This window comes from Ictidomys tridecemlineatus, chromosome 12, assembly GCF_052094955.1.
Source record: "Ictidomys tridecemlineatus isolate mIctTri1 chromosome 12, mIctTri1.hap1, whole genome shotgun sequence".
In the NCBI taxonomy this organism is placed as follows: domain Eukaryota; kingdom Metazoa; phylum Chordata; class Mammalia; order Rodentia; family Sciuridae; genus Ictidomys; species Ictidomys tridecemlineatus.
In genome coordinates this window covers 700,730-725,734 of record NC_135488.1, presented here as the reverse complement: position 1 = coordinate 725,734, position 25,005 = coordinate 700,730, and the positions used below count along the sequence as shown (strand labels likewise).

The following is a 25,005-nucleotide window of genomic DNA, read 5'->3' as shown; positions in this document are numbered from 1 at the left end:
TTTAAAGGACACATCTAAGTGTTCAATAATCATAGAAAACTCAACCTCTTTGGAAATTAGAGAAATGTAAAATAAAAAAACACATCATACACAGAAAATTAAATAGTATTGATGAATATATGGAGTAAATGAATGTTCATGAAGTAAAGATGAAGTTTAAGTTGTCATTATCTATCTGTGGAAACTATTTTGCCACTGAAGATACATGATACTCCCCCATTAGAAACAGAGGCTCCTAGAAATGGCAGCACACGTGAACCCTAATGACACAGAAGGTCATAGCTGTATTGCCCAAAGACCTGAGGCCCAGCGGTGTGCCTAAGGATCCTGCACACTCAGGAAGAGGAACAACAAACTGTGGGAAATAATGGTTTCTAGGAGCCAGACACATTTATGTCATAGTACATACAATTATTAAAATAGTATACTACATGTCAGTTCTCAATAAGTGTCACACAAATGTTGCATTTAACCCAAAGCATGTTTTAAAAAGAAATGTGTAAACTTTATGAGAACATAAAATACACAAAAGAACATGAAAGACTCAATTATACATCTCATGTATAGATGACAAAACTCTTCATTATCAAGGTGATCATTTCCCCAAGTTAATCTAGGATAATATCCCATCAAAATTTTATCATGCAAAAGTAGCAGCTATCATTTCCTGCACTAATGTATATGAGTGAACTATATTATTACAAAAATAAAGACCAAGGAATCACAATACAGAAAATTCCACAGGTACATTCATATGTATATAAAAACCATTTGTATTGTTAAGTGCAACAGAAGAACCTACACATCCAAACATATCAAGAAACGTATTTAATGTGAATGAACGACACAACGCAACCTAAAGGTAGATGTTAGAACTGGAGGCACAGACTACTGGTAGAGTGTGTGCAGCAAGGGTGTGGCCCTGAGTTGTAGTCCAGTACTCCCCAAGAAGCAGAGGTTAAGCAGGATAATATTCCAAACAGAGCAGACTAGGGGGCTGCTGACTCTCCCTTCATGAGACACCAAACATCTGCTTCTGTTTTGAGTCCCTCTTAAACAGACTCCTAAATGAGTTGAGAGACTTATATACAATGAACAAACTGAGAAAACTACTCATCATCAAATGAGTAGGAAAAGTTGAGGTACACTTGGGCATTACTCATGCCTTAAGCAATGAGCCTATAATTCGGACAGAATACTCCAAATCTAGTGTCACCTTGAGTAGAGATGATTGGGGTCAAAAATAAAGCACATTTAACTAAATTGCCTGTAGTTGGGCCTGAATTTATCTGGTGCACAGAGAGGAAGGGACTAGAAATACACCAGTATCAAGACCAGAGGACAAACTAGTGGTTTTCTATGGCTGTGCATAATCCCCGGGCTTCTTCCCTGGGACAAGAAGAAAGAGTTAAATCTCCAGGGGTCCCAGTTTATTCCTAGAAAAGATTTGCCAGCAAACTCTGCAAATTGCTGTTGCTAACAGCTGAGCTTCTTTGTAGCCAGCACCAGAGTTAACAGGGAAATACAGTCTACCACAGGAAGCCCAAGTAGGAGTACAGCACTTCCTGAGCCCACCCATCCCCCCACCCAGCTACTCAGTAGGAACCAGGCCTGCCAATCCTTTCTTTAAGAAATTTGAGGGCCTGGGGTTGTAGAGCACTCACCTAGCACATGAGAGGCCCTGGGTTCGATCCTTAGCACCACATAATAATAAATAAATAAAATAAAGGTGTTGTGTCCAACTATAACTAAAAAATAAAATATTTTTTTAAAAAAAGAAAAGAAATTTGAGCATGCAAAATTTGAGTGTCCCAACTTTAACTCATTTCATTCAATGGACTGCATCCAAAACCCCAAACCCTGGGAGAAATGGCAATTGTGCATATGTGTATCTCCCCAGATCACAGAGGAGGGGCTTCACATTGGTGTGCAACCCTTCAGTGGGCTACAGACCTCACCAGGAGTGAAGAAAAATGGTTAAAAAGCACAGATCCTTGTTTTGTTTGTGTGTTGTGGTTGTTATTTTGTACCAGGGATTGAACCCTTAGGCAGTTTACAACTGAATCACATCCCTGGCCCTTTTATTACTTTTTATTTGGGGACAGGGTCATGTTCAGCTGCTTAGGGCCTTGCTAAGTGGCTGAGGCTGGCTTTGAACTTGCAATCCTCCTGCCTTGGCCTCCCCAGGTGATGGGAATACAGGCATGCACCACCATGCCCACCTACACATCTCTGCTTACTCCCTTTATTTCTAGAAGAGGTTCACAGCTCCTTCTTCCAGTGGCTACTGGGCAGCCTGAATTCTAGCAATCTTGCATCAGAATTTAGTGCTCCAGTCAACTGCAAGACCTCCTGCAGCCTAAGCAAATGAAGTCTCTGATGATATGGAAATGGAAGAAAGAACCCCTTTTACACTGTTTCTAGAATATAAATTTGATACACATTTTTTTTTATAAATAGCATGAAAGCTGTTTAAAATCTAAATGTAGAACTACTATATGATACAGTGATAATAATACTGGGTACACAGCCAAAGGAACTGGAATTCCTCTGTTAATAAAAGACTTCATACTCATCTTCACTTGGCAGTATACACAGTAGCCAAAGTAAGGAAAAAAGTGTCTTTTGGATAAAGGGTGCATCAGGAGATTCCTCCCACCTGCAGGACACTCAGCTACTCCTGAGAGACTACACTCCTAAATTCAGACAGCTTTCTAATAATAGGTTAAGACCCAGGTGCTGATGTTCATGAGACACTCCAAGAGAACTTAAGACAGGCCAGCTGTGGGATCCTCGCATCAAGCAGTTCTGAAACATGGGATCACGAAAATATCAGAAGGGATAATGAGAACCCAGTGACATAAAGTCTACATGGGGGAAAGTCATTTTGATCAGGTAAGTACGGACACACACAAGTTTACACCATGTAAGACTTTTTTTTTTTTTTTTTTTTTTTGTACCAGGGGTTCAACTCAGGGCTACTTAACCCCTGAGCAATATCCCCAGCCCTTTTTTGAATTTTATTTAGACACAGGGTCTTACTGACTTGCTTAGGACCTTGATAAGTTGCTGAGGTTGGGTGGAACTCAGGATGTTCCTGCCTCAGACTCCTGAGCCACTGGGATTAAAGATTGTTGTAACAGACTCAGGGCCACCAAGCCTGGCACCAAAGTTTCATACAGATTCACATGAATGTTGTATTTCACATGTGAACATGTTTGTTAAAAGAAATATGTGGGATTTATGAGAAACTAAAATATACACAAGTACATAAAAGATTCAATTATACACCCCATTTACCAATGACAAAAATCATCATTAAAAGAATGACCATTTCCCCACATTTATCTATAATATTTATTATCCCATCAAAACTGCTCTGTACATACATGAATATATCACAGTGAATTTCACTGTTATGTTTATCTATAAACCAGCAGTTTAAAACTATAAATAAATAGAAGACCAGGAGAGGAGGGAGAATGGGGAGGTGGGAGGTAAGGAAAAAGGGGAAGAACCACTAAAATGGAGCAAATTACATTCATGCTTGTATGATTATGTCAAATAAACCCCAACATTATATATAACTATAATGCACTAATAAAAAAATTCAGCATGCTTTATTTGTAATGGAATAAGGAACCAAAGAGTAAATTTCTAAAATTTATCCACACAGTTAAATATATGATCATTTAGCCAAGAAACCTTTTAATTATAAGAGCAAAAGAAGGAGCTATCATTCCTAGATAGTGTATATCATGAAAATATAATAATATCATAATGATCATGGAATTACAGCATAAAAAATCCATAAATGAATCCATATAATTGTTGTTTTGTTTTTTTGGTATTGGGGTTTAAACCGAAGGGCGCTTATCCCCAACCTTTTTTTTTTTTTTTTATATTTTATTTATCAATAAGGTCTCACAGAGTTGCTGAGGGCCTCACTAAATTTCTGAGGCTGGCTTTTAACTCCTGATCTTCCTGCCTTATCCTCTTGAGCCACTGGGAGTACAGGTGAGCCTGGCTGAAAATCGTACTCTTAAATTCAATAGAAAGGTCTGTATAAATCCGACCATATCTAGGCCAGTCTCAGCAATTTAGCTACACCCTGTCTCAAAATAAAAAATAAAAAGTACTCATGTAGCCCCAAAAGAACCACTAGCAAAATGAAGCTTCTCTTCTTGTCTGCAAGATTGTTACAAAGAATGTTAGCATTTTTTTTCTTCCAGAGTGCTCTCGGTGGTTTGAGCTTGCTCTTTCAAGTAGAACACAGGTTTGCAGACAGATGTCACACACTCTGTCTCAAGAGAGCTTTCTGTACATGTTATTATTTTTGTTCTCCTTGGTAAAATAATAACCTGTGAAACCTCTCTATATCCTAAAAATATGGGGGGGAAAAAAAAGAGTAGCTGCCCTGTAACCACGCACTGACTATAAATCTCAGAGAATTTCCCTACCAGGGTCCCCGCATTGCTCCCTCTGGACGGCTGCAACTTAAGTAAACCTGCTGCCTGCGAATTCCTCAGGTGCCGCCCCCTCCGCCCTACATCAGAACCAGGGATGGAGCTCCTGGTAAAGCACCCTGCGGAACGAAGGTTGGGAAGGAGGGAGAAAAAGCAAGAAAGCCAGCTAGCTCAGGAGGACGGCGGCAGCGAGGCCCAGAGCCACTGCTCCTCTCCTGCAGGAAAATCCCACGTGGAGAGACTTCTCAGACCGCCGTCCCACCTGTCAATCACCACCCACCTGGGAAGACTGGGCTGCTGGCGCTCTAGGGCTAGCTGAGGGGTGCAGCAGGCTGGTCAGGAGCTCAGCTGCCGGCACGCTCCCCACCTGGCTGGCCAGGGGCCTGAGGGGACGCTGCCAGGAGGAGGACTCAGGCCGCGGAGCCCCGAGTCCCCAGCAGCTCCTGGCCCCACCGCAGCCAGTCCCGCGGTTCCAACGACCTCCCTCCCCGGCCTCAAGAGGCCCCGCCCCACTCACCATTTCCTGGCGCTCGGGAGCCAGGCGGCCGCCAGGGATCTTCAGCACCTGCAGGGCAAAGCCACCTGGGACCCCAGGGCTGGCGACAGAAGCCTAGAGCCAGATCGCGAGAAGGGCGGCTCAGAAGGAAAGGGCACGGCTTGATCACGGAAGCCGCCCTAGTCCTCGCTGGCTGTGCGGGGATTGGACGGTTCTCCCTGAGTGCTCTCCGCTGCACAGGGCTGCAGACCCGCCCCGCAGGCTGAGCCCAGAGAGCCTTCTTTCTGAGTGACAGTAGATGACATCCAACCCAGGAATCAGTGAGGCCAGAATGACAGGTTTCTGGTGACAGCTTTTACTTTTCCTCCTGAGGTCTGCGAATTGTACAAGAGGGCCTCAGGCTGTAGCTAATCGTAGGCAAAGTTTCCTCTTAGAAGAGTGATGTAGTAGCGCCAGGGGACATGTGCGATGAACCTCGCATACAAGGTGACTTCAACTTAAGAATTATATGTCTGCATAGTATTCACGAGTGGAAATAATATATTTACAATTTCTGTGCAATTTCAATTAACTTTTCTTCTCTCTCGTTGTTTGAGTAGATAGATTGAACTGGGAAGTAATCCCCTAAAACAGCAATGTCCAATGAAAACCATATGTGAAGCACAAGGATAACTTAAAATTTTCTAATATTCACTTTAAAAATTTAAAAGAGAGAAGGGGAATTGATTGTAATGCTATAAACCAATATATTCAGAATATTATCCTGATTATTATCATTAAGTTAATGTAGCCCCAAAAGAATGTGAATAGGATTTTTTTTTTCCTGCAGAGACCTGACTGTGGTTTGAAGCTTCATCTTTTGTGTAAATGCCAGGTTTGCAGACAAATGTTGTAACAGATCTGTCTCAAGAAAGCTTGCTGTACAAAAGTTATTATGTTTTTTTTTTTTTTAAAAAAAACTTGTGAAACCTGTCTGTGCTAAAAATATGGGGGGAAAAAGTAACTGCTATGTAACCACCCAGTGTAATGTAAACACCCACTGAGGATGAATCTCAAAGGATTCTCCAATCCTGGATCCAGAGAGATTTTTCAGGTTTAGCTCCTCTGGACCACTAAAGCTTACATAAACCTGCTTCCTACAAATTCCTTGGGAGTTCTACCTCAACTGTCCTACATCAGTGTGACCCATATAAAATTACTAATGAAGCATATGTACTTTTGGAACCATATCCCTAAACTCACTGGATTTTAACCTTCTAGGATATCTTATTTTGCAGCAAACACATTTCAGATATGACTATTATAGGCCCCCTGTTTTCTGAAACATAAAGAGCCTGGTCCCCTGTTTTTTATGCCAGAGATGACAAACACAGTTCCTTAATAATATTTCTCCTCAGACCCAACATCCCAGGGAGACAGTACCCTGAGTGAGAACAGGGAAGTGTCCAAAGCAGGTCACTCTTTCCCACTAGAAGATTGTCACAGCTCCATTCCCATTGCAGCTATAAGACAGCAAACAAAGGAAAATGGGGTCCCAGGAAGTGGAGGACACATGTCTTCAGATATGTCCACAGGCTTGACTCTATTGTTTCAAACATGAAATGAATACTTCTTATTTGGCAATTTGGCCTTAGACCTAATGGCCAGGCTATGATGTCTGTTTCATCCTGTGGTCAAAGCCCCACAGCTAATTAGCAGCTGGACTGGGACTCAGCATGAGCTGTACCTTATTCCAAAGCCAAAACCCCTCCACCAAACCAAAGGACTCATGCAACATTGCTTATTCTCATAAGATTTGGAATGTGACAATTATTTTGTAAAGCAGCATTTGTGATTATATGTATAGAATACAGTACCATGTATTTCATATCAAAACACAAACAAAACTGTTATGAGGAACCACTTCAGAATACACTCTAAATTCAAATTCAAATCAAAGAGAGCATTATTTACCTGACCAGGGACTGTCACCCACCCATAGAGACTAAAGCTCTGTGGGAGAACAGCAATTTCCTGGTCTGTGTCTTGGAAATTTAAGGATAAAAACCACAGCTTAGGGGCTTCTCTCAGTGTCATGCAAGCAAGCCAATAATAAGAGGGACCTAAGCAGGACTGGAATTTTCCAGTTAGCAAGCAAGCAAGTTACAGAAGCTAAAAACAGCAGATAGCTTAATCACATCCGGGCTGAACAAGTGTTAGACAACTGTATCCTGAGTTTCAGCTGAGTTGGGGGAGATAATCTATTTTAAAGTCCCATAGACCCATAAATGTACTTAAACTCAGGATGTAGCTCACCACAACTACCATTATATCTTGAGTTGGATACATTCTGTGGGGTACAAAGTACAGAAAAATAATTTTGTTTAAAAGGAGACAGCTTTCATTTTTGTTTCTCAGAAATGGGTACTGCAGTTCCCTTTCACAGGAGCAGTAATAGGAGAACAAAGATGGATTCTAAAATAGCTATGGTGGAGTCCCTATGGCCACACTTGTGTTTGTATAGCCACAGTGACTCCACTGCAGTTATCCCAGTACTAGAAACTTATTTGATTATTGCAATTGTACTCATCATTTTAGTACTGATATCTATAAGCCATATGTCTAACATGATCAAACTAATACAATTATTCACAATTATATAGATTTCACCTTGTCTATATCTATATTAACCTATCAGCATTTATTTATCTATAACTATGCAGGCATATTGACTTATCACCATTCACTGTTCCATATCTTTTTCCTCTGGCTTAAATCCTATGTGTTACAGTTACATGATTTTATTACTATTACTTAGGCTTACTCCTGATGAACTTATCTATGAACTTATGTCTTACTGTTGCTTATCTATGTTACACTACCTAATTCCTATAATCTATGACCTATGTCTATGATTTATTGATTATATTGACGAGTTCACACCACAACAAAGATTTCTCATATACCTGAGTCATCATGAGACCCCCAATTCAGGATCTAGGGAATCTTGGCTCAGTTTACATCAAGGGCAAACATCATCTAGAAGTAATCTCAACTCTCTTTTGCAAATAAAAATGTAGGCTGATTTTTAAAATGTGGTAGGTTTAATCAGGGTTTATAAATTATTCATCAGGCTTCTCTAGAGGGATATAAAGGACCACTGAGTCCTATGATTTCAAATACAGATAAACATAGGCTATAGAGAAATGTAGCAAATAACTTCTTTATTGTAGACATAAAATAAGAGGAGGACAAAGAGGGACCTGTGATTATTGGCAGTGCCATGAATCATCTGATATAGGAATCTATCAGACCAGGAAGATTCAAAATGTTGTATTTGAGCATGTGGATGGCATCAGTGCCTGTGGGAAAAGGTTATAATAAACTTTCAAAAGAAAACTGGTGTGAGTGGCAGATAGTGGCTAAACAATTAGTATCTCCAAGATGTCTTCCAGGGTTTTGTCAGTGCTGGAGCCACAGCACATATGTGTTTAATAGCCTCCATGAGGATCTTCATCGACTGAGTCCTCCAAGAACATCCTCAATACAGGGAAAACGTAGGCTTCTACATATCAAATGGCTTCTTGGCAGTATGTATCCCAACTGAGAACTGCCCAGACAGGACTGTATGAAATTCCTTCAAACCTGCTCCTGTAGGGAGAAAACCTCTCTCCTCCTAGAGAAAATATTCCAGGACTTAAGAGACACAATTTCTTGTCCTTTGTTTTGTTTTGTTTTGGCAGGTCTTTAGAAACAAAGCTATTAACCACTTGTTCCTCCTAGGGCCAAATGCTTATAGACTACAGAATAAAATAAATAAATAAATAATTCTTTTTTTTTTTTTTTCTTTTTAAAGCACATCACAGGACTCAGAATCTGAATCAGGGAATAACAACCTTAAATGACCAAGAATCAACTTGAAAGATGACTCAAGCTGATCAACTGAAAAATTAAAAATGAATGGAACAGGGCTGGGGATGTGGCTCAATGAGTAGTGTGCTTGCCTGGAATGCGTGCGGCCCGGGTTCAATCCTCAGCACTACATACAAACAAAATGTTGTGTCTGCCGATAACTAAAAACTAAATATTAAAATTAAAAAAAAATGAATGGAACAGTGTGACTTTATTTGCCACATAGATGAAAGAACAGCCAAAAAAAAAAAAAATGCCAACACCCAGGAAATACTGGCTTCAGAGAAGCGGCTACAGTCAGAGATTTCTGGTGGCAGTCTAAGAGCTGCAGCTTCAATGTGACCATGCTCTGCCTGTAGCTACTTCAATGTTACATGTGCATATTCTTTCAATCAGTATTTCATTTCCTCAGATTCTATCCTCATTAGGAAACCAGTTTGTTATCAGATAAATTGTGTCCCTTCCCCAAATCTCATGTTGATGTTCTAAATACCCAGTGCCTCAGACTGTGACTCTATTTGCACATATGTTGCTTACAGACAAAACTAGTGTTAATCCCAAGTATTTGGTGTGGGGCCTAATCCATAAAGCCACTTGGTCCACTTATAGGAAGTGAAAATAAGGACACAAATAAGCATAGAAAAATGTTGTGCAAACATAGAGAGAGAAGATGGCAATCTACATGTCAAAGAATGGGCCTCTGGGCTGGGGATGTGGCTCAAGCGGTAGCGCACTCGCCTGGCATACGTGGGGCACTGGGTTCCATCCTCAGCACCACATAAAAATAAAAAATAAAGATGTTGTGTCCACTGAAAACTAAATAAATAAATAAATAAATATTAAAAAAATTCTCTCTGTCTCTCAAAAAAAAAAAAAAAAAAAAAAAAGAGTGGGCCTCAAAAGAAATCACTCCAGCAAGCATGTTGATGTATAGCCTCTAGAATTAGGACAAAATTAATTTCTGTCCTAAAGCCCACAATTGCAGCAGTGTCTTATGACAGCCCTCTGAAACAGATGTAGCCCTCTAGAACACACATACACTGTCCCTGCAGCAGGGCTGAGTGAAGGTACAATTGGATCACATCACCTTCCACCAACATTGAAAGGCTGAACTGCTGCAAGAAATGGCATTTCTTTCTGGAATATTCTGAAGGCAGGTGAGAAATCAGCTCCTTACCTGGTGGAACCATAGTGATATTGCTGTGGGCCTGCTATACGGGCAATGACCAAACAGACTCCATTTACCCTAAGACTCCATATCATGTAAGAAATCCTTCTCCCATTGGAAAAACCTGTCTCTGTACCCATTAATAGTTACCTAGCACAGCATACTTGGCAACACAAAATGGCAATTCTTATACAATGTAAAATTGTTCTCTTTGGTTCCTATTTTTCTTGGGCAATGTACCTTCAGAGATTGATTATCTAGATGTTAATAAAAATTTTCTAACTTGTATGCAACTAGGGTCATTCTGACCCACTTGCCTTCTGCTTGCTTGCTGCCATGCCAACCTGGAAAGTCCCTTGGGGAATACCAGTGTACCTATTGCATTGTTTTGCTAACTGCTCGATTCAGCTTCTGTTCACCTGCTTGCTGCTATATCAGCCCGGATGGGGTTTTTGTGGTTTTTCCTTTAAATACCCTAAAGTGCTGAAGCTCTAGGCTATTTTCTGCAGAGATGACTTGGTTCCGTAAAAAACAGCCCCAGCCAGTTGGAATAAAGACTCTTCAATTTGGACAAAAGTGGAACTTCTGAGTGACCTGCCTCACAGCAATATATTTTGTGATAGGGTATAGTTCCAAAAAATATGTAGCAGAATTTAACTTCCTTTGTGTAATACTCATGACTCTTCATGTAAATACTTTCCTGGTAAGACTGTTTTTTTTTGTTGTTGTTGTTGTTTTGTTTTGTTTTTTTGTCTTGTAGAAAGACTAGAAGAACAATGTAGTCAACTGCTACATGGGCTACCTTGGGACCAAAACTAAAGCAAAAACCAGTAACAGTAAAAAAATACCCATTGCCCAGTACAAATTTAAAATGATGCCAAATGCTTTCTCTGGTATTTCTACAAGTATGTAATCTGGAGCTTTATTCCTACTAGGTTTCAAGAGGTAGTAAATACAGTCCAAATACTTTTGGGAATGATTATGTAGATCATTCAAATGGTAAAGTGCTAGAACAGAGCTTAGAGCAGTTGCTATACTTGGGTATTTGTACTGGCTCTATCCTGACAATCTGAAGTACTTGGCTATAGAAACCCTTATGTGGTGCATTTCATTTTTTTCTCAAGGAGACACACTTAATAAATGGCTTCCTGATGATTTGCATGAAACTCTGCAAAGAGATCACCTGATATTCAGTACAACATATAACTCTGACCACCCTAGCTGGTACCATGGGGATGCTTCCATTCAAAAATTGTATACCCAGATGTGAAATATATAAAATAAATATAGACCTCCATCCAGGGGTAACACCAGATTACAGAGTAAGATCCCTGGATAAATAACTCAGTAGAAAAATTATGATCCAAAGCCTAAATATCCCCCCTGGCCAGCCATGCCCAGTGGTATTAATATGAAAGACTGCCAGAGTTCTAACATCTAGTAATATCCTCCCATCATTGCAGGTCCCCTACAATTCCCCTCTACACACCCCCACATAAATGTAAGGGGAAGGTGAAAGACTTCTCACATGTGCTCACAGAAAGGGCTTTTCTGGATTGATTTTTCTGGACTGCCATCTTTTACCTGTGGGTGCTTCCTGATGAATGGACATAGGGTCTGATGTTTGGCTTTGTCAACATCTATAAATGCTCCCACTCTGAACATTTTTTGTGGCTACAACCTTGGAGCTTTTGGACACATCAAGAAACAGATTTCTCTCTTGAGTATCTTCCTTCAAGTGAATTGGATAAGGGACAGTTTCTAGAATGTGTGCCTGGTTAAAAGATTTCTAATGCCAAAAACTTTAGGCCACATCTTCAAAATTTATTTCAGTGAACCTCTTCCAATAATTAGGCCTCCCCAAGTACTCCTGGGGATACTGACTTTTCATCTTCTCAACTGTATAAAAGTATGCAAACAAAGATGGCCTTTCAAATTCTTTGGGTAGCCATCAAGGCAGCCAAGGGCCTTAGTTTAAGAAGACAGATTTGGCTTCAGAATTTACATTTTATTACCATTCCTGTGACCCTAGAGAAGTGATCATGCTTTTCAGGCTTTACACACCCACACACGATGGGGATCACATTGGCATCTACTTCCTATAAGATCATAAGTGTAAATTAGACCAAACCCATGCAATTTACATTTTGGTGTCGACCATAGAAAACCCTGAAACTTTGACATGAGAATAACAATGGGTGAGAGACACCAGAGGACAACCTCTAGGAGACCTGAATTCCAGCAGATCTTGTGCAGGTCCTTCTCTTCTGGGACTAACTGCACTCTGCATCAGCAACATGCTTGTTGAAATCAAATGAACCTCACATGTGGTTCGTTTCTGATAATAAACCTTGCCCTGTTATCCTGCTATGTTTAGAATTAGATAGATGTGTGGCCCGGCACACACAGTGGGTCCCAACACTAGGCAGTTAGTGACTCTATTCTTAACAATAGCGTGCAATAAAATTGAAGGAATGCTGCTTCTCTATCAGAAAATACAGTTCACTGCAACACAGTTTCCTAGGCTAGGTGGCTTAAGAACAACATCAATTTATTTTTAACAATTCTTGAGCATGGAGGGGGTCCATTTGATGTGTTCCATGACTAAAACACTCAGGGTCACCCTAGGTGAACTAGGCTGCACAAAATAATCACACAAGAGACAAATATTCCTTTTTCTTTGGGTCCTATGATGGCTCCTCTGACCTTTGAGGTCCATGGAGAGAGAGATATTACATGCTGATCTCTATTTTATTAAGGAGAAGCCATTCACATGAGGCAAGGGGTCAGATTTCAGGGGGTTGAGTGTAGCTTCATGATGTCTGGTGTCAGCAGATTGACTGACATCTAGGGAGGCCATGCCTATCTCATGAACTGAGTGGGGATCATGGCAGAGTAAGTGAAAAGACCAGAGCAAGGAGCACCCAAACAGAGGGGCAACAGTGGTTCCATCCACCCTGTGAGGTCAGTACCCATAGTTCACACACACACAGCCCATGCTGGCTTGCCACATCTCCACACTCTCATCACTCAAGGTTAAAGGGTGCTCAGTTCCTGTGTGGCAGCTCCTGACATATTTCCCCTTTCTTAATATAAAAAAAAAGGCAACTGGGGAATTATATCTTTCAGTCACTGGATTCTTTTTTTTTTTATTGTTGGTCGTTCAAAACATTACATAGTTCTTAATATAAAGTCACTGGATTCTTGATCTGAGATCATCATGATCTATTATTGAAATGCAAAAAAAATTAGTGGAAAACATATCACTTTAATAACATAATCAACTTGGAAGACCCAGGTTATTATTATTACTCTGCCAAACACTCATCAGAAGATTCTTAATCTTTTCCCAATTTTATTGGAAAGCATTGTGTTTGGTCATAGAAATATAAACATTTTTATTTGGCATGGCATTTAAGCCTTTCCACACCATAGAGCAGAGGGCTCATTTACAATATTTATTACAGTGGCTTCTTAGAGCATTTTAACTTAGTTCCAATCCTTTCATCAGCACTTATTGACTATGAAGGATCTTGGAAATAATTTAAGTCCATTTTTAAGAAAATCCATATATTTTAAGTTTTAAGACATAGCTACAAGGCTGTAATTGTAGAAGCATGGAATAATATTTAAAGAACTCACGTCAAGGATCATGACACTAGGAGTTGCCTAGGTCTAGTTAATTGGCTTGCACTTATTTCAAAGCCTGAACATTAATTTCAGCATATTATAGCTCTGAAATATTAACTGGCAATAGCTAGTAATATAATAAGATAAGTTGTATTTTACATGCTACAGGATATTCATCATCCTTCCTCTTAATTCTCACATATAAGGACTTTATTAGGTCTGTAAGTAATGTAAATATTCTGAAGGTAGAAGTCAAACATCAAAACATCCTTTTGGGTGCCATCTTGCTGAGGGTTAGGGTATTACCAATAAACCTCCAGGTGTCATGGCATCCTTGCATAATCATCTTTGTCAATTCTGGGAGACAAATCTAAAATATTCCCATTATTTCTAGATATCTTAAGTAGTACTGGAAAGACATTTGCATAATCTATCCACTTAGAAAAGGTATTAATTTCTATTATAGAATTATTAGGGCAATAATACATTGGTGGATATTTTATGTAAATAACTGGCCTGAATAGGAAAAATCTATTTTAATAATCTTTCTGACTATTGTACAGATAAGTAAATTTAATCTTAATCTTTAAGGACCAGCATGATTGACTGGTTTAGGTTTCTTATATGCTGTCTTTTTCTCAAAAGATATTACCAGACAGCCTGTTTACCATAGAATCAACCTATAGGTATAACTGACAATTGTAGTCAGTACAATTAATCTAGTTTCATGGGTGGACTTTCCAGTCCACACTAAAGACATATTAAACGTGGATCTGAGAAATGGGTTCATAGAAGTTTGTTCATAAATTTTTACTTAACCTGACAAGCTCATGTAACTGCATGGCTATAAACTCTGCAGTTGGGAGATTTACCTTCCTGTGTTGGGTTTTTTCAGTCATTTTTACAGTGACTGGTTTAAACTCTCCTTTGAAATGTGATGGTCATCATTATAAAAAATTTATGTATGAAGACTTAAATTGGGTGTCAACATACCTTATATACAAACAGAGATATGAAAAATTGTGATATATATGTGTAGTATATACCTTAAAGATTAAGACTAAATTTACTTATCTGTACAATAGTCCTTTTATTGTAATGCAAAAAAAAGTACATGTATAATGGCATAAATTAGCGTGAACATACTTTATATACACAGATATGAAAAATTGTGGTCTATATGTGTAATAAGGATTATAATGCATTCCACTGTTGTTGTGTATTTAAGAAAATAATAAAATAAATGAAAATAAATAAATAAATAAAATAAGATAACTGAGGTAAGGAAGTTGAGGTTCTAGATTAATGTCCAACAATTGTGACTGGGGGAACTGGGCTCTAGACTAAAAATTACCCTAATATGAAACACTGCACTTTATTTTCTAAATACTCTAAATTAAGAAAAAAGTAAACTCTCCTTTGAAATCTGAGTTAATTTATTGAATCATGTTCAGCAGCAGTGAGATTCTCAATATTATAATTAAGGAAAAAAATTAAATACTTTGCAAGCCTCTGGGGTCCTGTTTTCCTACTTTTCTTTTCTTTTTTTAAATATTTTTATTAGTTGTTGATGAACCTTTATTTTATTTACTTATTTTTATGTGGTGCTGAGAATTAAACCCAGTGCCTCACACATGGTAGGCAAGTGTTCTACCACTGAGCCACCCTCCCCTTTTCTTTATTTAATAAAATTGAGTAAAGGCTTGGCATAAGCCATAGTATCATCAGTTTAAGTTATAAATAGTACAAGTATTTGAATTATAAAAAAGATTAACCTTTTATTGATTATTGTAATTTCCCAATACAATTTAAAAAGAACCCTCAATCTCTTTTTGAGAGAAGGTCTTAAAATATCTCTATATTTCAGATTTTATCCTTTAAATATTATTCTTTAAATAATATTAGTTATCTTTTAGAAAATATTATTAAGGTTACTTCTCAATGTAGGGAGTAATATATAAATCTTATCATATTTTTATGGATAATAGGTCCAGAGAACTTATATAATACCAATGAATTTCCAACAAGGTTTTCAACTTTTATTATTCAAAACTAGTATTCAACTTTAATTTGGAGAACTTCAGTCCGAATAAAATGTTCTCCTAAATCTCATAATTATCCAACAAACAAAAGTAATATGCAAGAATCAGCAGTGTCTTTGAATCAATCAAATTTAATTTCCAAGGAGAATTGTCAAAATTGGGATCTAAGGGAGCAGTTTAATATATTTAGTGTTTAATCAAGGATATGAACTTATTCACCCAAATTAATCCTTGCCTTAAACAGTAAGAATCATTATTCAATAAAGACCTTCCTTAAAGGAAATAAACTTAACATCTTAATAGGTCTTTATCATGTCAAAATATGGACAAAATCTTAGCTCATACTAGCATAGTAAAATCAGGAAAATAGCCTGAAATATCCTTGAATTAATCAGTTAAAATTTTTAAAGTCAGTTTAGTACATACAATCTTTTTCTCAATTGTTTTAATTTTCTATATCACCTGTTTAGATAATGATATAAAGATCTCTCTATTTAGGAAAATACTTTTATCATTAAAATATAGAATATAAAGATATTTTTTACCCAAAGATGATTTCTTTCTTCTTCTTAGGACCTCCAATGTGTGTTTTCTCTCTGTTGAAGCATCTTCTTTTCCTTTCAGAATTCTTCCGGGTTATACTTTAGAATAATCTCTGAAAACCTTAGAATCTAAATATCTTAATGAAAATATAGTTAAAGCTCTTGGATATTCCTGTAGATAGAATTATATTTGTTTATCATTTTATAGAGTTTGTACAATAATTTGAGATTACTTGATTATCTTTTGAAAGTAAATTTATAGTAAACTACATTTATCTCAGATATCTGTAACTAAAAGGCGTAGCATCAGATAAATTCATATTAATTAAACAATTAGACATATGTGCTAATTATTTTATGTATAAACAACAATAGGTTATCCAAATACCTAGAAAAATATATATTAAGAAAAAGCACATAACTTATAATTGTAGTAACTTTATGTAACCACGTGGATTTTAAGATATTTGGATCCATTTCAATTTATTTTTAACTAGGAGTGCACTCTTATATGTGACGTCACATGATGTAGCTAAAATAAGATCTTGGTGTACACATTTATTCATTTCTTATAATTATATAATCAGGAATGAGGAAAGGATTTCTTGATTATCACAGGAATATTGCCAGCTTTTGTTCCTGTGACAAGCAAATGCATCCTCATAACCTTCAAAATTAAAAGCAAAATATAAAGAAGCATATGTATTTCTTATAATTGTTATATTACCTCTGCAATTTCTCTTAATAATACAGCTATAAAGAAAAAAGATTATTTAGCTTTGAAAATAAGTCAGGCTCAGGGCTGCAACTTAGAAACTTGTGGAATTATATTTTGTCTGAAAAAAATATTTCATTAGCATTTACAGGAGGGCATTCTTAAAAATGCAGGCTCTGTGTAGTTTCAGCAGCACATCTGTATGGAACAGGAAGTACAGGCTAGCAGCTGGAAGGCAGGACCAGATGTCTTGACTGAGTTACAGTGGAAGGACCAGTGGGAAGCCCATGAAAATGCAGGGGGCAGGACTAGGAAGCCTGCTCTGGCCAGGCTTCAGGTGTTTACCATGGTGATGGAAACAGCATGAAGCTGGCTGCCCAGCACTGTGGCAAAGGCCCCCTGAGCTTCCCTAGCCAGATGCATTCTGGCGGTGACTTATGAACAAAGCACCAAGCAGCCCGCCCCCGCAAAAGAAACATCAATCAGGCGCCCACGGAAACGCCTGTCAATCAGCGGGATGTCCTGGTCAATCCTGAAGTTCAGCCAGTTCCCCTGACCAACTCCAGTGGGACAAAGAATACTAAAAATCCCTTTTTCTGTCCCAAGCCCTTCCCTTCCTACCATAAGCCCCATAAAATCACAGTCTAGTTGAGCCCCCACGCAGTTTCTCTTCAGACCCTCCTCCTGTCCACTCAGTCGGACTGATAGAGTTCTGCCCGGGAGTGAGTCTCCATAAAGCCTCATTCAGAGGTCTTTTAAAATCTGCCTCCTTTGGTTGCCGCTTGTTGCCTGACCTCACAGTGCCAACCTTAGAAGTTGTGCAGGTGTTCTTTATATATATGCACACACATGTATGTTTGTGTGCCCATGAGTGGGTAAGAAGTGAAAAATGACTCATATGAAGAGATACAGGGAAGGAATTTGCAGAATAATAGGTATTATCATTCCAAAATAAACATTATGGGAGGGGGCAGAACCCTACTGAACTCTGCTCACCTGTGGGCTAGACCAGTCCCTTTCTATGTCTGGGCCTCAGTCTCCTAAAAATGCAATGAGAAGTTCCATGTGAACCAGCATATGTATGTACTGAATGGGGACATAGTTTTGAGCTCCATAAATATTGCACAAGGTACCAATGTGGGTCAGGCTTGCATGTGAAGTTTTACCGACTTTCTGATATGGCTTCTGCAGATGTACATGAGGCTTGGAACAGCCAGATTTTTGTTACAGAACCATACATTTATGCACAATACACAAAGGTCTTAGCCCTTAGGGCAATCCCCATGCATTTACTCCACATCCAGACTCCTCCTGCTGTGAATAATAAGCAATAATTTGTAAGAAAAACCCAGGCAACTCACAGTGGGGAGGAAATGAATGAGTATCTCACTAGCCATTTCAAAAAAAGGTACCAAATGACCCCCATGTATATGAAAATGTGCTCCACAATATTAATAATAAAACTCAATTTTAAATTGCAATGCAGGGCTTGGGGTTTGGCTTAGGTTGCAAAGCTCTTTTTTTGATATATGTAAGGTCCATTTCAATTCTCAGTGCCAGACTCATTTAAAAGACAGACCACAATGCGATACAAATAGGCAATAGCTTAAGACCACTGATGAGAGTTATAAGGATGTAGAGCAAGTGAAATATTACACATAGATATGAATTTAAATGGTCACAACCACTTCCCAAAACTCTATGATGGCCTTTTTTGAGATGAAAATAGACTGTAGCTATTTCTCAGAGATCCTACTCTAAGACATACACCCAGTGGATGTGTTCTCATGCCAACCTGTGTTCTCCATGTGAAAGAACATTTACCTCAGCATTATGTACAAACTGGAAACCATTCAAGTATGTATCAGCAATGATAGGATAAATAAAATGGTCTAGATTAGTTTTAAGTAGGATTCCAAACAGAAATTAAAATAAAATATCACCAAAAGTATGTAATAATTGTTATTCTCATTGTGGATCTCATTGATTCATAATGACAGGATTGGGTGAGGTCCAAATATCCTATATCCCAGGCCACTAGTTAACTCCACAGTTAGTGCATGGCATAGGATCCTTTTATCCTGGATTGATCCATTAAATTTTATTAATTTTTGCCTGATTATTTGTGAACTTGCAGGAAGAATAGTGATTGACTACATAATAATCTCTGATTGTTCTTTTAAAAGACTCTTGTGGCTAGATAGCCATGCAGACTCAGGTTTAACTTTCTCTAAAAAAACCTATAAACAATTTAAATATGACATCATTGCACACCTTGGTAATAAATATAAAGTTTCAAATTGTATCCTGTTATGAGGAGAAACACATGCTTTTTGGATTTATGTAAATCAATGCATACCACTGAAATAATAATTATGAATAATTTTCCAATCTTAGATAGATCAAAGATGGACTTCAGGTAAATATTTCACTTTTGTTCACAAAAGCATACCTGTTAGAATAGTTTTCTTTATTGTTTGAAGCATTATTTTTAGTTTTCAATGGATCTTTATTTTTTTAAAATTTATTTTTATGTGGTACTGAGAATTGAACCCAGTGCCTCACACCTGCTAGGAAACCACTCTACCACTGAACCACAACCCCAGCCCAGAACAGTTTTCATTTGTGTAAATTACTCAAGGCAAGCCAACTTTATAAAGAGAAGGGGCTTACATAGCTCACAATTTTGAAGATTCAACAGCATGGCACCTGGACCACCTCAGCTCTCTCTCCAGTGATTTTGGAGATTGAAGCAGAAGGATCACATATTCTTTTTTTTATTTTTTTATTAGTTGTTCAAAACATTACAATGCTCTTGACATATCATATTTCATACATTTGATTCAAATGGGTTATGAACTCCCATTTTTACCCCGTATACAGATTGCAGAATCACATCGATTAAGGATCACATATTCCAGGCCATCCTCAGCAACTTAGCAAGGCACTAAGCAACTTAGATATACTCTATCTCAAAATTAAAAAAAAATTAAAAGGGCTGGGGATGTGGCTCAATGTGCCCCTGGGTTCAATCCCCAGAACCAGAAATAAATAAATAAATAAATAAATAAGAAATTTAGACGGATTATTTAACCTTGCATTTCAATACCCTTGGCATCAATACTGTTTTGAACAAACGCAGATGAGGCCCAGGAAAAGCATCCTGTCCCAGCTCAAGGATTGCTGTTTGAGGTGGGCAGGGATGGGTTTTCCACCAGAATTATCTTCTCAGTTTGGCAGCAAACAATGATGAAGTTCAGAAAGTGGGCACTTGGGGGCAGTGGAGTCCCACTAAACAAAAAGCATCTCTCAGCACAGCCCAGCTTTGGAAGGCCCTTCAGGTCCGTTTCATCATCTATTCTAAGGATTTCCCAGGCGGCCATGGGAACTGGGTAAAAGCCTCTCTGGGACCAGGGACCCGGTTCTGGCGCCAATTCTCTCATTCTTTGGCTAGGATCTGAGGGAAGTGCACACCACTCCTGCTCTCTCCCTGACCTCTCCTCTCCTCTGAGAAAGGACTCACAACCAGGAGTGGGCCAGGGTCCTAAGTGGCCAAGGCTGTGACAGCACCTAACTGCAGAGCCAGGGGTGGGATGATCCCAATGAGCCAGGCTGAGGAGCAGCCTCCAGCCAGGCCAGGAGGAAAGAGTGGTGGAGATGGCTGGTAGGACCTGGCCTGCGAAGGGCGCACCAGCTGGTAGCTAGCAAGGGCCTGCAGAATCTGAACCAGCCAAAGGGCAACTTTGGCCTCGCCCACGCAAAGCCACGCCCCCTGCCCGCTTTGCCCCAGCTGGTTGGGGAGATGCTGGGAATGGAATCCAGGACTCGCACAGGCTGGGCTAGTACCCACCCCACACCCCAACCCCGTCCTTGCCCAGTTCCTCCAGAGTCAGTTTCAAACCCAGAACCTGATTGAGGAGGCCGCAACTGCAGAAGGAGGAATCCTGACTGCGACCCCAGGGCTGAAAAACCTCCAGGGTATAGTGAACTTGGAAGACTAGGCAGAGTCTCTGGACATTCAATTACTCACGCATTTCTTTCTCAGCATAGGGCCGGAACGACGTGGAGGCTCCCAGGGCACCTGCAAGTGGGGACAAGTGTCAAGACCCCTACTTCGCTAGAGCATTTAGGGGCTGCCTATAAAGAGCCTGAGTTCTGGCCAGAGCAGGTCTGCTGAGCATTGTGCCTTCTCAGTGGCCCTTCCCCAGATCCTAAATGCACTTTCAGAGTAGAGACCCTTGGAAGTTGGACTAATATTTACAATTACTTCAATTACAGCCATTTGAATCAGTGTATCTCAAAGTGTTTTCAGTTTGCTTTTCCAAGTTGACCAGTGATGTGGATCACCTTTCATATGCTTAATAGGCATTTATACATGTTCTTTGGTGAAATGTTTACTTTGCCCTCATATTAAGGGTGCTTTCCTTGATTCTTCTCTCATGACTGAGTTGAATTTTTTTTTTTTTTTTGTACTAAGGATTGAACTCAGGAATGCTCTTCCACTGAGCCACATCCCCAGCCCTTTTTATTTTGGGATAGGGTCTCACTGAGTTGCAGAGGCTGGCTTTGGACTTGTGATCCTTCTGCCTCAACCTCCCAAGTCACTGGGATTACAGGTGTGCCACTGCACCCAGCCTGAATCTTTTATATATTCTAGAAACAAGTCCATATCACATATGTGATGTGCAAACACTTGTCCCTGTCTGTAGCTTACCTGTTTATTTTTTAAATAATTCCTTTTGCAGATAAAAGAGGTCTTTAATTTTGATGAAGCTCAAATTTTTTTAGATCATTTTTTTGGTATCCGTCCTAAAAATTCTTGCCTAATGCCAGATCATGAAAAGGTTTTTGCCTATGTTTTCTTCTAAAAGTTTTATAGTTTGACTTTATACATTTGTAACTATACTCAACAATGTTTTACCACTAAATTCTATTACATCACAAAGAACTATGCAACTGTATATTTATTGCATTTAAATTCACTCAACAGCTGGATGTGGTGGCTGTTAGGTACAGGACAGGCTGAATTAAGTTGTATGCAGGGCATGCCAAACAAAGTTAGCTGCAGAGTGACCTGGCCACTCAAACCCTCTGTCTGGTTCTTTATCACCTGTTTGCTTCAAGCCCAAACGCCCAAGCCCCCCGCTCAAGGCTGAACATTTAACCCCCCTTGTGCCAACAAAGCAGCTTGCAGACCCAGAGACCCCATTAGATTTGGGCTATAAAAACTCCCTCCTGCCGGGCCCCTCTCTCTCTTGCTCGCTTGCTCTTGCTCTCTCTGTCTCTCTTGCTCTTGCTCTCTCTGTCTCCCTCTCTTGCTTTTGCTCTCCCTGGCTCTCTCTTTCTTCTCTCTCTCTCTCTCTCTCTCTCTCTCTCTCTCTCTCTCTCTCTCTCCCCTCTTTCTCTCTTCCTCTCTCTCTTTTTCTCCTCTTTTGCACTGCTGCAATAAAGATCTCTTGGTCACTCTGAGTGTTGTGGTCACTTTCTTTTCAGTGGCCATACCTGTAATCCCAGTGGCTCAGGAGGCTGAAGCAGGAGAATCAGGAGTTCATAGTTGGCCTCAGCAACTTAGGGAGACCTTAAGTAACTTAGCAAGGCCCTGTCTCAAAATGAAAAATGGAAGGGGCTGGGGATGTGGCTCAGTGGTTGAGTGCCCCTTGAGTTCAATTCCCCATACCAAACAACAACAACAACAACAACAACAAAACATGAACTCTAGTGGTGGACACCACTGCTCAAGAAGCACAAGGAGAAGATGCTACCTTCTACATGCAAGGATAGCACAGGTGCTCCTTGACAATGAGGCTCCATCACTAAAATACATTAAAGCTGAGTAGATCCCAAGTCCAATATGCATAGAACACCCCAATTAGCTGCATACCAGTAGCTGAGCCCAGCCTGCCTGAAACAGGCTCAGATCACCTTGCTAGCCTACAGAGGCAAGGTCACCTAGCAAAAAGTGAGTTTTGTAATCAAGGGTTGGCCCTCACCTGTGATATGTGAACACCTTTTTTCCAAAACCACCAGCTGTGCTGTGTCCTCTGTGGTCACATGGGATCTGAGGCTTGTGCCTCTGCCCGGCTGAGAACCTGTGGCTGCCTCTCCTGTCCTGTCCAGCTTCCCTCACTTCCTGACAGGTTCTTTTGGGAGTTCTACCTCAACAATTCATAGACACAAGAACTCCAAGGGCTGTTTTGAGGGATTCTGGCCTAAAACAGCATCCTTTTGCATAGGTTAATTATATGTGATTATCCCTGTGCTGGCTTATTTAAAACTGTCAATTTCCTCCTTGTTCAAGAATGGTATTTTTATGGGGTATGCACTTTTAGACTGGTATTTATTAGACTTTTTTTAGAATGGAAGTTTATTTCCTCTTAGATGTTACTATATTTGGAGCTGGAGTGTCTCCCAAAGGCCAGGTATCATACATGTTGAGGTAGGCATTGTAGATGGTGCAGTGAGGCCCCTTGTGAGGTCTTTAAGGAACTACAGTGCCACCACAGAAGTCACACCTGGAGAAGCACACACAATTAAAGTGCTGATTGTTCTCACAGGTCCTAGCACAGCATGCACAGATGGCTACCCAGTCATCTGAAAGAGCCTGGCCAAGGCAGGTGGAGGGACAGCACAAGGGCTGGTGGTCTTCACAGAGGGTCATTGGTAGGGAACTTGTGGCCAAAAAAAAAGCATTCTTGCTGGGCTTTTTTTTTTGTTGTACTGAGGATTGAACCCATGGGCGCTTAACCACTGAGCCATATCCCCAGCCCTTTTTTATATTTTATTTAGAGATAGGGTCTTGCTGAATTGCAAAGTGCCTTGCCAAATTGGGTTTTTTTTATACAGCTCTAACAAAACTCCTAAGACTGGATCATATAACAGCAGAAATTAGTTTTCTCACACTTCTGGAACTGGGCCATCCATGTTTAAGATGCTGGCAGGGCCAGTATCTGTTGAGGGTTGGTCTCTGTCTCAGAGAGGATGCCTTTTGCTTCATTCTCCATGGGGATACATGTCTAGGGACAAGAGCATAGAGTACTGCATACATGGCATACGTTAAAGGCACTTGAGTGGCAGGTCATTCCCCTAGTGCTAGGCACATGAGCAGCAGGCCACTTACCCCATAGGCATGGCACTGGGTGTGAGGCCACATGTTGCAGTTCCTGTGCTTGCTCCTCATCCCTATCCTCAAATGGTTGCCACAAGGACAGTTAGCAAGAAATTGCATTGGTGGCCGCCTGTAATCTGCTTAGCTCCTGCCCGAGTATATATACATGATAACTGCACAATATAATCAGACCTGATTCCACCTTGGTCTCTGCAGCCACATTTTCCTCTACCCTGTTCCATGGACCTCCTCACCGGATGAGAAAAAGCCCATGCAGATGCAAACACTGTCCCCCTGTGGCAAGGGGATGGGAAGGCAGAGGGAAGGGGCCTACACTGTTTCCCTAATTCCCTAATGGAGAGAGTGTTAATCTGTTCAAGAGGCTCCACTTCCTGGAGGTCCCACTTTTAATACCACCATGGGGCATTAAATTTCAAAGCATGAATTTTAGAGGAAACTCACAGCACAGTATGGGGGAAAGGATGAACCCCCCTACGTTAGGGCTGAACCCTCAGAAATGCACAGTGACCAAGTGGAAGTCCAAAATGTGTCACAGAATCCACAAAGAGCAGCATAGGTCACATACACTTAAGCCAGAGAATGGACAGGTGAGCTGTGGTAGGTCCTTGCAATGGGGTATTATTGGGCAATGACATCAAGCACTGATCCATGCTGCTATAGGAGGAAACACATTGTGCCAAAGAAAAGGAGTCAGTCAGCAAAGACTGCCTGTGGCTGATGTCATTTATAGAAAGAGCTCCCAACAGGTGGATCTGTAGAGACAGAGAGCAGAGGAGTGGCTGCGGGGGGCTGGAGGCAGGAGGCAGGAGGGCTGATAGGGAGTGACAGGTAAAGGGAAGGGGTGCCTGTGGTTCCTGCTGCTATTTGGAGTAATATGCAGGGGGAGGAAGGTGTATTGAAAGAAGGACAGGGTTTTTATTTGTTCTCAT

General features: G+C 40.0%; 1 protein-coding gene across 1 annotated transcript in view; it reads right to left on the bottom strand.

Annotated features, from left to right (window-relative positions):
* Positions 1-5,252, bottom strand: part of LOC101975268 (uncharacterized) — a 31,583-nt gene extending 26,331 nt beyond the window's left edge. The window contains exon 1 of the mRNA XM_078027915.1: positions 4,984-5,252. Within this exon, the coding sequence (XP_077884041.1) occupies positions 4,984-4,986 (3 nt within the window). The 5' untranslated portion in view covers positions 4,987-5,252. The remainder of the gene's footprint in view (positions 1-4,983) is intronic.
* Positions 5,253-25,005: the final 19,753 nt, after the last annotated feature.